Source organism: Poecilia reticulata, linkage group LG18 (genome assembly GCF_000633615.1).
Source record: "Poecilia reticulata strain Guanapo linkage group LG18, Guppy_female_1.0+MT, whole genome shotgun sequence".
Classification (NCBI taxonomy): Eukaryota; Metazoa; Chordata; class Actinopteri; order Cyprinodontiformes; family Poeciliidae; genus Poecilia; species Poecilia reticulata.
The window spans coordinates 17,192,196-17,206,794 of NC_024348.1; the positions used below are offsets into that span (position 1 = coordinate 17,192,196).

Here is a 14,599-nt window from a genome sequence, read left to right on the forward strand (position 1 = left end):
CATTCAGCTTCTATGCACCACAAATCTAGAACAAACTTTCAGAAAACTGTAAAACAGCTGAAACACCGACTTCCTTTAAATCTCGACTAAAAACCCAGCTGTTTAGAGTTGTATTTGAAACGTAATCAATTACGAATTTAATGATGGCTCTTGACTTAATATAATGTTTTGTTGATTCTATGTTGCATGACTCTGTGTTTTTGTGTTTGTTATGATGTAAAGCACTTTGAAATGCCTTGCTGCTGAAATGTGCTATACAAATAAAATTTGATTGATTATACAAATGCACACCACACTTTTCAGAAGTGTTTTGGTGAAGAAGAAAAAAAGCATGCATCATACTTAGGTTATTAGCTGTATTTATATGATTCAAACCAGCAATAAATGTGATCACTAGTCTTTACACTATTATCGTTAGTCATAAGGAGAAACACTGTTCACAGAGTATTCTGTCTTAATGCTCTGTATTTGGAGATTTTTGTCTCAAACCTGGGGTATTAGGAAGCTAGTGAGCTCAAACCATGAGAAGAAAATCCCCAGAGGAGAGGTTTCTAGAATTTTACTTATGTAATAGAATCCCAGAATAAAATCATCTGTTACAATTAAAACTCATTCAGGAAGGGAATGAGCTGAGCACCGCCTTGAAAAAGAAAATGTTCAAGAGTTTGGGTCTATTAGAGGTCTAGGAGCAATAAATGTAATAATTGTAGTTGTAAGATATTTTGTTTGATGAAGATTAGGAATATTTGATAGATTTTCAATATGTGGGTCAGCTAATTAGTGTCTGATTTGTGATTCATTTTAATGTCAGAGGAGACAGTGGGCGAGGTAGTGTGTGGGTGGATGGTCGTTTGTCCGGTGTTCCCTGATGACGGACTGGGAACTTATCCAGGGTGGACCCCACTTCTCATGCAATGACTGCTGGAGAGAGGAACCAATCCTCCAAAGTGACACAAAGATGTTAAGACATTTGTACATTTTCATCCATGGATGAAATGTGGTATACCTGCTTGCCCATGGATGGTATCAGAAACTGAATATGCAACTAGGGTATTTTATTTATTTGGCTGTTTATTACATATAACATTAATTTGATTAAAATCATATTTTAAAAATGTATCACATCATTAAATCCCATTTCAACAGGTGTGTGTAAAAATGTAGTAACACCAGTGACTTTGATTTTCAACTTCACAAATAAATCCAATCCAATCCAACTTTATTTATAAAGCACTTTAAAACAACCACAGCTGATACAAAGTGCTGTACAGTAAAACACAACATAAAAAATAAAAATAAAAAAAGAACTAAAAAAAAACAGAAATCCCCCACTACTCTGAACTTCCACCTTCTGTTCGTCACCTTTGTTCTAGAATGATTGCGTCACAGCGCCACGCCTCATCTCGCGATATTTTTTTTTTCCCCAGAGCGAATAAATACAGCAGCCGTTGGTTCGCTCAGGTCATCCGGTGAAGAAAGTGACATTTGTGTGTTATCTGTCGCCTTTATTCGGTAAGTTTTTTTTTTTAACGCTTTATTGAAAAACAACCCGTTTTTAGCTGTGGTATTTACAAAAGATACCGGAACTACGTTTAATAAACGCTGTACTACGGAAGTAACTGCTTATTCCTGTAATGGTCTTTGTTTGTTTGTTTGCATTTCTTCAGAGGAAAAGTTGTTACAGTAAGTCTAAATATGTGTTCTTGCAGATTTCTGAGAGCAGAAATGGCAGCAGCTGAAGTTATGCCAAATCAGGTGAGTTTGGTAAAGACTGTCGTGATTAATTACCCTTTCAGCACAGGGTAATTAATACTTCAGGTTGGCATAAAATGAGCACAAGGCTTTTTGGTCTGCAGCAGAGACTGGTGCAAAACAGCACATCGACATTCACTCTGCATCTCAAACATTAAGAAAAGAAACATCCTCACGTGTTGCATGCACACTAAAAATCTCACTCATTCAGTGTTAAGAAATTGATTTAAATTGTGTTTCTCTGCATTTGCTCACAGAGTGTGGTGGAGAGGGTAACCAGCCTCCCTCTGGTGAGCTCCACCTACAGCCTGGTGTTCAGTGTGTACTCAAACACCAAGGACAACCACCCTTACATCAGGAGTGTGTGCGAGGCTGCGGAGCAAGGGGTCCGCACCATCACCTCTGTGGCGCTCACCACGGCCTCGCCCATCATCGGCAAACTGGAGCCTCAGAGTAAGACAGATTAGAGGACAAGCAGCACATAATGAAACCTTGAGTGTCATTATGGGCTGTTCTGCTGAGTCACGTCGCTAGAATTTGAAACAGGATGGTTAACCCAGACTCCTGACTCTTAATCCAGTTGATCTTTCACCTCATTAAGAGGTTACATAAGTGTTCACAACTCTAGAATTCTTCAGATTTCATATTCAGTTTGGATTCTGTTTTGATGAAACAAGAAAGTGATAAAGATTTAAGTGTTTTTCCAGGATTGGACAGGATTTAGTTACTCCTATTTTTCTTTTTCACAACAGAAGAAATAAAGCATCCCCGCAGCATGATGCAGCCACAACCATGTTTAGCATTATTGGGAATTGGTGCAGTGTTATTTATTCTCCCCATCAAACCTTTTGGGTTTTGGATGCGTTAACTACTAAGAGAAGTTGTTGTACTGGGTTTTTATTTTGGCACATCAAAGTAAACTGGACTAAAATGCAAATGGAAGCTATGTAACTTTTTGCTTCCATTATGCACCGATTTGTGTTGGTCTACAGTAGAATCCCACTAAAACACATTCAAATCTCTGGTTATAAAGTAGAAAATGTGAAAAAGTTTAAGGGATGCTGAGGTTATCTCGACTTTTTTTGCTTCAGAAAGTCTCACGATAAATTTTCTCTTTTGTTCCATCTACAGTTGCCATTGCCAATGACCTGGCCTGCAAAGGTTTGGACAAGATTGAGAAAACTCTGCCAATCCTCCATCAGCCCTCTGACCAGGTATGGCAACAAGCCCAGTTGCACAACACTGATGTGAGCTAATCTCCCCCAAAAAAAGCATCGATCATGTTGACCCACGCCTTTTCTTCCATGACCTTCCACTTTTGGCTTCAGTCATTTAAAAAAAATAAAAAAATTCCCCCCATCTCTCCTTTTCCCCCAGATTGTTTCCAGCGCCAAAGATGTCGTAACCACCGCTAAGGATGTTATGACGGGAAAAGTGTCTGGAGCCAAGGGCACCGTCTCTGACACGCTGAGCACCGTGGTGGAAAAGACCCGGGGCGCGGTCCAGGACGGGATGGAGAGGACCAAGGCTGCCGTCAGCGGGAGTGTGAGCACAGTGCTGGACAGCAGAGTGGTGCAGCTGGTCAGCAGCGGCGTGAACACGGCCCTCACTACGTCCGAGAGCCTGGTGGAGCAGTATCTGCCTCTGTCAGAGGAGGAGCTTGGTGAGTGGAAGTTATTGGGTAAATGCTTGGAGAACAACATCCAGACACCTTTATTGATTTATGTTTTGTCACGTTGCAACCAAAAACCTCCATCTTATTGGGATTTTATGTGATGGGCCAGCATGTAAAGTAGTTATGAAGGGGAAAGAAAATTGCAATGTGTGTTTGAGAAGCAAATCAGACGCTCCCATTTGTTATTCTGTCAAAAAAATACCTTGTTGCCATAGTTGCGTATCATAACTGTTCAAAAGTAAAAAACTGAGACCAAAAATCCTTCCAGCTGCACAGCATCCAAAACCAGAGGGAATATAAATGTCCAAACATGTGACGCCTCAACTAAAAAAAAAAAAATCTAGTTTATAAAAGGAACTAATGTAACAGAGTAGCCTGCTAAAGTAGCATGCTGCCACCATGAGCAATACAGTTCCAACATTATAAACAACTAAAAAAAAATATTTCAGTTGCATAAAGCTTCATCATGGGTCAGATATTAACAGGCAGCTGAATTTGGTTCCCAAAAAACCAGGCTTATCAGATAAATGCTAATGTGCCTTAGCTGCTCCCCCCCATCAGCAACACAATGAGGAGTGTTGTTGCATATGCAGTGGCTTGTCAGGGTTTCCCCCAGTGTATTATCGGCCTGGCGGCCCGCCATGCTTTACTAGCGCCACCGCCAGGCTTTGTTTTTTTTGTCGGTTTTTTTTTTAAGGAAAATTAAAAAAATATCGCCTTTTTTTAAGCCGGATTGCAAGTGTTTCTGTTGCTCCGAGCGTTTCACCATCAGAGCAGATTTATTCCTAAAAGAAAATATGTTTATAGTTTATGCATTTAAAGCCGGACCAATCACACCGCTGGGCCTCTGCGCGTCGCCTCGCGCGCTGCATCAGCTGGATGTCTAAAGTTTACCTCAGCGCGGATCCCACGCTCCTTTCACTCGAACTGGACACAGGCTGACCGCTATGGATATTTACATCAACCCCCTGTGAGGAATTATGATTAGTTATGAGGAGTTATTGATCAAGGTAAAAGTTTAAACCCACCGTGTTAGATCTGGTTGCGCAGCTCTACCTGAACCGCAGGAATAACTTGTAGTCGCGCTTTCAGAGGTGCTTTGAGGTGAGAATGATGTATATTTGKGAACAAAACATTATGCGGCGTTTACATCTCAACACGCTGCCCAACGTTTGGCCCCGTCTTCCCTGTAAAGTTTAGGTCTGTGTTCCCGGTTAGCCGGTGCGTTAGTGGTTAACGACCCAGTGCTAATCACTCATCGTGCAGGTTTAACCCGGTGAGGARCTTTCGCGCTCTCCTCGCAGTCACGCATCACGCTGATTTTATATTATTTTATTATTATTACTAGTATTTTTCCGATTACACTAAGCATCAAACCATATCAAATGTTTTGCCCACTTGGTCAGACAGAGAGTTAATGCACGCGGCCACCGGACATCTGAAAAACTCATCCAGAAATTCAACCAAACAAAATAGTTTCTGTGTCCCCTTGTTAAAAACTCAGACACGAAATGAAAGCGCTACTAAAGCCACATTAGCAGCATTGAATTAAATCTCCCATTTGTTGTGCATCTCTGCGCAGTGCAGCGGATTACCACATCATGCAGGGCCGGTCCAGGGGTGTATCAGGCCTGGAGCAGAATGATTTAGGGGCCCCTTTTGTTGCTAAAAACATCAGCATCTCTAAGATTTAGTGAAATCTAGGACAGTGGGAGTAGTTTAACTGGCAAACCTAAAAAGCAATAAATTAAAAAAATTTAGCAGCAATGATAATCTCAATAAATAAATGTTACATTGATATATCTGTGGTCTGTGTTAAAATATTAGCATTTATGGGGGCCCTGAAGCTCTGGGGGCCTGATGGAGCCGCTGACTTAATTTGGATTTAACAGAAGTGGACATAATTGATATTTATTTTAATTGTATTTTTTGATTAGTTATTTTTAAGACTAGTTGTGGGTTTATATAGCAGTTCACTGACAATGTTTTCCCATAACATATAATTACCCAGTGATATTTTTACTTTTATTGCCTACTTAACATCTTTTAATAAAAAAAAAACCGGTGGAACGTTTTCTGGGGGAAACCCTGCTTGTGGCACCTAAATATAATGTGTTCTTGTTTTCCCTCGCCTCGTGACAGAGCTGGAGGCTAAAGCCGCGAAAGGCTTCGATAATAAAGAGAGCTACTACGTCCGCCTGGGCTGCCTGTCCACCAAGCTGAGGAAGAGAGCGTACACCAGGGCCGTGGCCAGGATACAGGAGGGCAAGGAGCGCAGCATGGGGTTCATCTCCGAGCTCAACTCCACTGTTGACCTGGTGGGACTTTAACACTTAATACTACAAGAATCGATGTAAATTACTCCCTTAAAGTGTGAAAAAATGCAGATTCTAAGATTAAATCTTTCCTCTTTCTAGATGGAATACGGCAGAAAGAACATCAACAACGCTAACCAGATGGTGAACGACAAGCTGAACTCATTGGTCCCGTGGAAATCCGGTAGTCCGACCCAGGAGAATGGTTACCATGCGGAGGTAATTCACAGAGGAAGCCAACCAATTAGGATCCTTGTTTTGATTTGAACAAATTCCCCTTCAGTTTAACCAAATCCAGCCAGGTGGCTAACAGTTGGAGCCTTGAGGAAGAACACATTTATCCTGCTTGGCTTCTCACCACATTAGGACTTCATGTAAAAGCTTTACGGATAATTAATGAAACTCTCAGTGTCCTGGCCACGTCTTGCATGAAACCACTTATGCTGCGCAAGAGCTTTGGTTGCATCATGAGGGTTTACTAGTCGTTCCAAGAGGATTTAGGTCCAGAACGGGAGGCAGAGCCAACTCCCTCAGAGCCTTTAAATCTAACTTGTTGGAAAAGGCTTTCCGTTTAATTAAAGCCACTAAAATATATTGCCACACCCTCGTAAAGACATGTGAAAATATAAATTACTCTTTTATTGGAGTAACATAATCTAACTGGGAAAATAACATTTAGTGAGATGAAAAAAAAATGTTTTAGTGTATTGATAGCATTATTTGTTGTGGGATTGGGTAAAAACAATACAACGTATTTTCTTTAAAGAAATGCTTTCAAATTTTAGATGTTTTTACATTTTTAGTATAATTCTTGAGTTTTTGCAGTTAAAATTATTTTGGGGCCAAAACATTTCTGCCTCGGATGTTAACTGCTTCTGCAGCAGTTTTTTCTTCATATCAGTTTAACATTTGGTTTCATGACTGGTTCTCATATGCTAGTTATACATTTTGCAAATATGTGTTGTAGGTTTTACTTCGAGGCAGTTATTATAAAACTGATGAAAGACCAAACCAAAAATTATGTTCTCGCTGCAGGTGATCGAGTCTCGCACCTTGGCCCTCGCTCGTTCCCTCACCCAGCAGCTGCAGACCACCTGCCTCGTTCTGGTCTCCGGCCTGAAGGGACTCCCCAACCACATCCAGCAGGAGGCGCTGTCCCTCAGCCATTCGGCAGCACAGATGTACAACGGTTTCAGCCGAGCCAAGGTGCTGGGAGAGCTGCCGGACAGCGTGCTAACCGGCACCAGGGTCCAGCTGGGCAAGATGAAGGAGTCCCTGGACAACGTCATGGATTACCTGGTCAACAACACGCCGCTCAACTGGCTGGTCGGTCCCTTCTACCCGAGGATGAGCATCCACACCGAGTCGTCCGCAGCCAGCAGCAGCAAACAACCAGAGAACAAAAACTCCCCATTCACTCAGCCGCAAACCGAGGAGCCTATGGAGGTGGAGATGGAGTCACTACATTCCCAACAACAGTTCACTCCAGATTCAGACAGCTGAAGTCATTTCACTACAAAGTCCCCAATTAGCGCTAAATGCTTGACGTCTGAGTACGGAGGTTAAGCAAACTGCACTGTTGCTTTTTTTATTGCAAAAGTTTCTCTGTGATCTTTTTGTCCCCCCCTCACATTAATGTCTTTATTTTCCAAGCCTTTGGATTTAACTTGACTAATGCTAATGCTGTTTAAGCCTTCAGAAAATAAACTGGAACTATAAACTTTGTTTTTCCACTCATCATTTTAAAACTTTTAAGCCTATGCCAGTGAAACTGAACATTTAAACAGTCATATAGCTGACCAATATGTCGTGTTACGTCACTTATCAGGGGATGTCACTCAGATTTCATCGATACAAGAGAGCCTGCAGGTTTAGATGCAGCTGATGGTCCCCGCAGCATGACATTACCGCTACCTTGCATTATTATACAAATAATCAGACATTTAGTTCATTTCACATTCAAAAATGCAGCACAGCTTTTATGCAGCCCATTTCTGTGCACAATTTCCCCAGTCAGCCAATTTGAAAGCAAAGATTTTCATAACTACTAGCTACTCGTTTTTAAAAGACCTTGCAGGACATTTAGGAGAAAGAAAGATTTCATAATCGTACTGTATCACCAGTAAACTTTATTAGATAAAAAAAGCAAACTATGACATTTATATTTCTTAATATCACACATTATAGTCAACTGTGCACAGACTTCAGATTAAAAAAAAAAAAAAAAAAGTCAAGCCCAGCAGGCTGGTCCAGGTCAAATATCACTGGATGTGACTGTGCTGCGCTAAATACTCCATCAGACTCTGAAATTCCCAAATCCAGGAAGAATGAATGATTACTACTATTGCACAAGGTTTTAATTCACTCAACGTGGAAATACTGTAAAAAAGAAAGAGCTCACCTTAAGCTTCTGAATCTGGCACCAAGCTACATCATCGAGCGTCTCCAAGTTGATTTTATCCTTTGTCTCTTCAGAAAACATCAACATCTAGAAAGAAGGAACAACTTTACATGTTAAATTCAAATTTCAAAAGAATCACATTTTAAACTATAATCTGAAATGGCATTAAACCTCTGCAGGTTAAAAATAGATTTAAACATTTTAAAAACCAAAACTACTGGGGAGTTTCATGTCCCTCAGTTTATACTGAAATCTCCAAAAACAGCATGTTGAGGTAGCTCTGCTACATTAGTTCTGATTTGTTTCACTTAAGTTTCATCAAACCTTCCATTAATAGAAAGACGAACAGCAACAAGTAGCCTGGATTCAAGTGCAACAAGATGTTGAGTTACACTTTTTCTTCCTCTACAGCACTAGTGTCAAACTCTTATTTCTGGCCACATAAAAACCATGAACATACTGAAAGGGCAAAACTTATTGATAAAACTACCTCTTAAGCTGTTAAAATATGAATAAATAAGCCTCTCTGCATTTGACGAGTCCTTAAAGTTAAAAAACTTTTCACATCAATTTAATTTGGTAGAACACAGATAAAAGCTGCTTTAATTTGATTGATAAATTGATTTAGGTACACAACTGAAGACTCTTTGTGTCTGTTTAAGAGTCTAAAGGGCCACATAAAAAACTTATGGTGGGCCAGATTTGGCCCCAGGGCCTCGAGTTTGACACATGTGCTCTACAGCATTGTTTTCCAATCCTCATCTTCAAGGGCCCACCGTCCTCAATATCTCTCTGCTCCAGTATGTCTGAGGCAAATGATTGCATCATCTCCTCCACAAAGAGGCCCATTAATCACCCATTTATCCAAGTCCAAGTGTGTGAAGTCAGAGAAACACAGAAAACATGAAGTAGGCGAGTCCCAGGATTGAGAAACACTGCTCTACAGCTGCAAGTAACAAACATGCACCTTTACCTGTCCCTGCGCTGTCGTCACGGTGATGTAGGCTGCAGATCCGGCCACTGAACCAGACAGCTCACCAGCAGACAGAACCGACCTGTAACAAATGGATACATAATCCTCAAGTTCCCAATAATCTCATTTTGACTGTTATTTTGTTGTAAAAACATTCGCATCTCGGGCTTCTCCGTCTTACAGACCCATAGCTTATTATTATTAGAACCCAGTAAAGCTCATCAGTGGCAGGTGACTTTTCCTGCGGTATAGACAATAAGGACAGACCTGAGATTAGGCGCTTTCTGTTTCTGTTCTGGCCGATCGGCAGTTTTGCGACTCGCCAAATGGCTCTGGGTTCGTTTGGCCGTCGCAGGAGACGCCCTGTAGGAAAAAGCAGCACATGCAACTCCTTGACCTTCGGTCTCAATCTGGTTTCGACGACCTCACACAGACATTCGGGTCTTACCTGAGGTTTCCAGTGCTGTTGCTGGTAGCTATGGTTCCATTTCTTTTTATGCCTGCTGTTTTGCCACCCTAGCACACAAAAACAGCAGCGAAAAAAAAAAAAAAAGAATGAAAACCCCCGTTTTGAATCACCGTTTTTACGTCAAACGGTTCGCGCGTCACCTTTGGATTCCTGGCAGAAGACCTCTGGACTGTGGTGGACAACGCTGGAGCAGAATCGGTTGATTTTACTTTGAAAATGAAAAAGCGCAAAAAAAAAATAAAAAATCACAAAATAAAAATACAGCAAAATGCAGCAGCTAGTGGAATATCAGATGCATAAAGAGAACAAGCAATTACCTGGACCCCTGGGGACTCGCTTGAGGGGCTGAGCCATTTCACGGGATTCATTCTGCAGAAAAAAAAGATTTATCTATATAATAAATCTTTTTCTATAAAGCATAGAGGGAAGAAATGGACTCACCTGAATGGCTATAGACACATCACTGGCTGAGGGGTCCTCCTCTATCACAGAAGAAAAAAACCCATAAAACAGCAATTTTGCATGTATTTTTTTTTTTTGCTACCAAACAATCAAAAATAAAGTCCTCGTCTTTATAAGTTTGGAGAATTGCAGGAACTTGAACAGAATTGTTCAGCTACATCTGCATCAATTTCAAGTATATTTTTTATTTTTTTTAATAAGATCACGCGCAAACTCAAATTCTTACGGCTGATCAGATCCCCTACGAGAGCATTTTGAAGAGAAGGAGGCATTTTCATCAGCTCCACTTTAAACACTTTGTCAACTGTTGCCAGCAGACTCTCCAGTTTGGACTCCAAGTGCCTCATGCGGTCCTGTGCTAAAAAGGAATAAAAAAAATAATAATAAAAGTGATGTTCCAGCTTGGTGTTTAACACCTTTCCCCCCCCATCTACCTTCTTTCTCAATCTGTTGGATAAAAAGTCTATTCCGTCGCATTTCCCGACTCAGCTGGTGTTTGTTCTCAGTATTTGCTTCAATTTCCGCCCGTCGTTGTGACATTTTGTGTCCTTTTCCTCTTAGAAGTAAAAAAAATTAAAATAAGAAAGAAAGAAAGAAAGAAACAAACACCCAAAGCCAACGCCAGGAATACACACCTGTGACTCCAGTTGATTTAATTAAGGGGTGTGTTCAATTTCAAGAGCCGATTCGCCGCGTCCTTCTTCAACCACGAAAACCGGAAGTCACCTCAGTATATCTCCTGTTGCCTAGCAACTATAACGACGCTCAATCTGGTAAAAAAAAAAAAAAAAAAAAAGGCGCTGGAAATCTTACTTAGCTTTTTTTAATCACTACTCATTTAATTATTTTTAAATAATTACAGGAGTTAATTCTTTTTTTATTTATGCAAAAGATTATGAACACAAATTTGCTTATTTTTTTGTACCGACAGATTTTAATATTTAGATGGCTTGAATAATTTGACGTAACAAAAGCCTGTAGCTGGGGGGGAATTAGCATACTATCACCATGTTTCGTTGTTCTATGCAAAACTCCTGTACGTTTTGTTTTCTGCTGCTTATTTATAGACGTAGCATTCATTTGACATCCAGGTTCAGAAATATTATGTCAGCTCCTCAGAAATTTCAGTGACGCCAATGTTGTGCAATTTCTTTAATGTTTATATGGTATGCTGGAGAAGAAATCACAGTTTTCTGCATCAGTACTAACATTTTGCTTTTTTCATAATTTCCACAATTTGCTTTGGCATACTTCATATTAACTACAGTCCAAATCTCAAATAATAGTGATCCATTCCTCTCTTATTTAAGCCTCATCAGTTTGTGAATTTAAGTTCAAATGTATCGACAGTAGCTTGACACTGTCAGTTCTGAATCCTGCAGGGAAATACACAGATTATTCCCAATCTGAGCTTTGATTGTTGGAAGAAGTCCTTCTTGGAACCCCTTTGGATCCCCCAGACAACGCCGTGCTCTCTGGCAGGATTGTGAGTAAGCCCACTCTCTTGGATGAGAAGCAACCCCACACAAAGTGCATCAGGAGGCTGCGCTGTTGGCGCAACACACAACGTGGTTTTTCCAGATGTTGCAAAAAAAAAAAAAAAAAGTAAGTGAGTGAGTGGCTCTGAGAAAATAACTTGGCACCATTCTTCTGTATTAAGGTATTTATGGGACAAATCGATGTATGCACTTTTGCTGGTGTCTTGAGAGAAATGCAACTGGAGTTGTGAAATTGGCCATTTTTCCCTGACCTTCTCAAATATCTCAGACTGAGGCAATGAAGAGTGCTGTGGAATTTATGCTAGCGGTTGTTTGCTGCTGTGCAGATGTCTTCAAAGTCGAGGTTCCTCTTTGTGCTGCTGGATGAGTTGGTAAAGAAAGCTGCAGGGTGAAGGCTGCAGCTATCTTTGTGTGATTTATCAGTTAAAGTTCTTAAAGAGAACTCAAAAATATTCAAAAAGTAAAAATGTGACATTTTGTGGAGATAGTTGGACTAATTTGAACCCGCTGTATTGAAAATTGGCAGAACACTGGACATTGAGGACTGGAGCTTTGTTTTCAATCCAGTTACAGTGAAAAGGAAACGGAACTGCTGCAGTCTGACGTCACTTCAAAATAAGAGCATGAATATAAAAGTTGACATGAAGTTTTTATTTCTGTCCATAACCAAAGCTACAACTCAGATGATAAACTTTGCTCAACTGAAAGTTTACAAAACAGTCTAGCAAATTAGCGCTTCCTAATTTATCTGTAAGAAATAATTTATGGAAAGCCACATACGCCAAATGTTTTCAAACAGAAATATTGGACAGATGGAGGGATAAATGAAAGAGGGATGGATGGAAAGACTGATATAGATGAATCGCTTTGGGATCTTTTAATCATCAGCAATAATATATAATTTGTGGAAAATTTTGCAGGAAATGTGTGTGAAAAGTAAAAAAAAAAAAAAAAAAAAGTAGGAACCATAGCATTCACAAAAACACATCTTTGTTTCCAATCAGTTCACAAATTCATTTATTGCAGCGCTTTTAAGGACAGACATTCATTTTCTTTCCACAGGATGGTAAGAGATCACTTTCATTTATTTTAAAAAAAAAAGTCTCTGTACAACCAAGAAAAACTAATTTACATAGTTAGTACAGGATGGAACCCCTTAAACTTACATTTAAAGGGAACAGGATGCTGTTAGTTATAAAAAAAATTCTACATTACCAATCCGTCTGCAATCCAAATGTGAATAATACAAAAATAAATAATCGAGAATTTTTTTATCTGTTTTTTTGTGTGTTTGCTCTACGATGTGGCTTAATCTTACCGTCACAATGGGTTAAGTTCAGATCTCACTCTAAAGCAGTGCAAATGGAATATTTTACACGATTTCTTCTGTACAAGTCAAGCTCCCAACTCGGATCTAAAAATAGTTCAATCTAAGTCCCCGTTTCCCAACAGGTCATCACAGCACTAATCTGATTTACGTCGTGCTTCAGCATTCAGTGGAATGTCGCCTCGGAGACTTCTGGCAGAGCGTCAGCAGGAAATCAACAAGTTCTGGTCTCTGCAGCTACGTTCAAAAAAGGGGACCGACCGGGCCGACTAAAATGACGTCCAGTCTGTGTGTGATAAGAGCGCCTGGCGGGAGAATTCGTCTCATCACGGCGGCAAACTTCAAATGACTTCATTTAAATGTGGCGTGACAGACCAGCAGAAAGACGCGCATATATGTTAAGTAGAAGAAAAAGGATGCACAGCTGTAATTGAATACCAACGCAGCAATTTACAGAGTTTCGTTTACAAAAAGAATATTTTGAAAAACCCATGCACCATTTTCCTTCCACTTCTCAATTATGGACTACTTTATGTAAAAAGTACAAAGAGTGTGAAAACTTTTGAAATTCATTAAATTTTTACTTTAGAAAGACGTGACGGCTTTATTATTTGATGCAGGAAAGAGAGAATGCCCCAACTACATATCAGCTCCACCACAATAAAGCCTGAAGGAGCAACTAGTGCAGCTAGTCCTTGTAAGAAAAAAAAAAAAAAAAGGCAGATATTAAAAGCAAACCGAGCTGCTGTTTAGCTTTGCTTGCGTTAGCATGGCTGTGTTGCTTGGGGATCAGTAGTGTGGCACTCCTGCGTTCAGGAGTCGGGTGTTGTTGCGGAGATCGGTACTGGTAAGACGAGCTCCCGGCTGCAGGGCGATCTGGAATGTTGTGAATCCGTTTTAGTGATTGGTACTTAGTGATTGTCCGTAGCCTCGGTCACTGAAACAAACACGAGCTTGTTTATTTACACTTCGACGTCTCCAGGATTCATTAAGACTCGGAAGGAACAAAAACAACAACAACAACAACAAAAAGGCAACTCTGGTTTCAGATTTCTCACTTGAATGAAAAATATGTGCAAACAGGTGGTATGTGTGTTATTGTCTGCTTTTAGAAAGTGCAAATACAGAACAGTCTGGTCCTGCACTCTGGGACGTATCCGTCTCGTCTGACCTGATCTGGGAGAACTTACAGGACAGAGGAAGTGACTGTGGCGCGGGCAGACAAAACATTCTGTTAGGTAACGAGTATTTATGAATACTCACGTCGTCCCGGGAGGCAAAAAAAAACCAAACAAAAAAAAAACATTTCCAACCCGAAAGCCACGGCTTGAAAACAAACAAACAAAAAAAACAGCTTTAAAGTACCATATTCAGCAAAGGGAGAGGCTTAAAAAGTTCGCTGTTCCCCTCTGCTGCAGATGACCAGTGAGAACGCTACGAGATGCAACCGTTGTTCAGATGAAGGGGGCGCCGAAACATTTCAGACACGACTGGACGCTGGCGCTGGGCGGGCGGTCCATGCGGTGCAGAGACTTGAGCTGCTCCGGGCTCAGCTGGTCGTAGGCCTGCCGGTACTCCCTGTCGAAGGCCTCTGCAGGAGGCAAAGCAGCAAAATCAGTGACGTTTCTTCAAACCCCCCCACCTTTGATTCATGTACATTTTTCTTTTTTTTTTTTTTTTGGAATGGGGAAAAATAAATGCTACAAAAATATTTGAAATAAAAGGT

The 14,599-nt window shown here is 40.5% G+C and overlaps 3 protein-coding genes across 4 annotated transcripts in view; 1 reads left to right on the forward strand and 2 right to left on the reverse strand.

Annotated features, from left to right (window-relative positions):
• The first annotated feature begins 1,417 nt into the window (after positions 1 to 1,417).
• Positions 1,418 to 7,467, forward strand: plin2 (perilipin 2). Its single transcript, XM_008435864.2, has 8 exons — positions 1,418 to 1,512; positions 1,710 to 1,755; positions 2,010 to 2,205; positions 2,884 to 2,966; positions 3,130 to 3,415; positions 5,570 to 5,745; positions 5,845 to 5,961; positions 6,778 to 7,467. Exons 2-8 carry the CDS (start codon positions 1,726 to 1,728, stop codon positions 7,243 to 7,245), a joined length of 1,356 nt encoding a protein of 451 aa, XP_008434086.1. The 5' UTR covers positions 1,418 to 1,512; positions 1,710 to 1,725; the 3' UTR covers positions 7,246 to 7,467.
• Positions 7,468 to 7,851: 384 nt separating this feature from the next.
• cdca9 (cell division cycle associated 9) lies at positions 7,852 to 10,790 on the reverse strand. The gene is made up of 11 exons (XM_008435867.2): positions 10,683 to 10,790; positions 10,482 to 10,603; positions 10,274 to 10,405; positions 10,027 to 10,067; positions 9,903 to 9,954; positions 9,726 to 9,793; positions 9,565 to 9,632; positions 9,384 to 9,479; positions 9,117 to 9,198; positions 8,144 to 8,230; positions 7,852 to 8,045 (listed from the first exon to the last, which is right to left on the reverse strand). Exons 2-11 carry the CDS (start codon positions 10,585 to 10,587, stop codon positions 8,004 to 8,006), a joined length of 774 nt encoding a protein of 257 aa, XP_008434089.1. The 5' UTR covers positions 10,588 to 10,603; positions 10,683 to 10,790; the 3' UTR covers positions 7,852 to 8,003.
• A 1,756-nt stretch (positions 10,791 to 12,546) lies between these two features.
• dennd4c (DENN/MADD domain containing 4C) overlaps positions 12,547 to 14,599 on the reverse strand; it is a 39,020-nt gene continuing 36,967 nt past the window's right edge. For both annotated transcript variants that reach the window (XM_008435868.2, XM_017310555.1), the window contains exon 34: positions 12,547 to 14,464. In XM_008435868.2, coding sequence (XP_008434090.1) covers positions 14,328 to 14,464 — 137 coding nt within the window. In that variant the 3' untranslated portion in view covers positions 12,547 to 14,327. The remainder of the gene's footprint in view (positions 14,465 to 14,599) is intronic.

Bases quoted from the DNA above. Each gene is read 5' to 3' on its own strand.
- plin2 (XM_008435864.2), top strand. From the start codon at position 1,726: ATGGCAGCAGCTGAAGTTATGCCAAATCAG. The intron at 1,756-2,009 runs GTGAGTTTGGTA...ATTTGCTCACAG, and splicing joins CTGAAGTTATGCCAAATCAG to AGTGTGGTGGAGAGGGTAAC. The intron at 2,206-2,883 runs GTAAGACAGATT...TTCCATCTACAG, and splicing joins CGGCAAACTGGAGCCTCAGA to TTGCCATTGCCAATGACCTG.
- cdca9 (XM_008435867.2), bottom strand. From the start codon at position 10,587: ATGTCACAACGACGGGCGGAAATTGAAGCAAATACTGAGAACAAACAC. The intron at 9,199-9,383 runs GTCTGTCCTTAT...CATTTGTTACAG, and splicing joins CAGAAAGCGCCTAATCTCAG to GTCGGTTCTGTCTGCTGGTG. The intron at 8,231-9,116 runs GTAAAGGTGCAT...CCTTCTTTCTAG, and splicing joins TGACGACAGCGCAGGGACAG to ATGTTGATGTTTTCTGAAGA.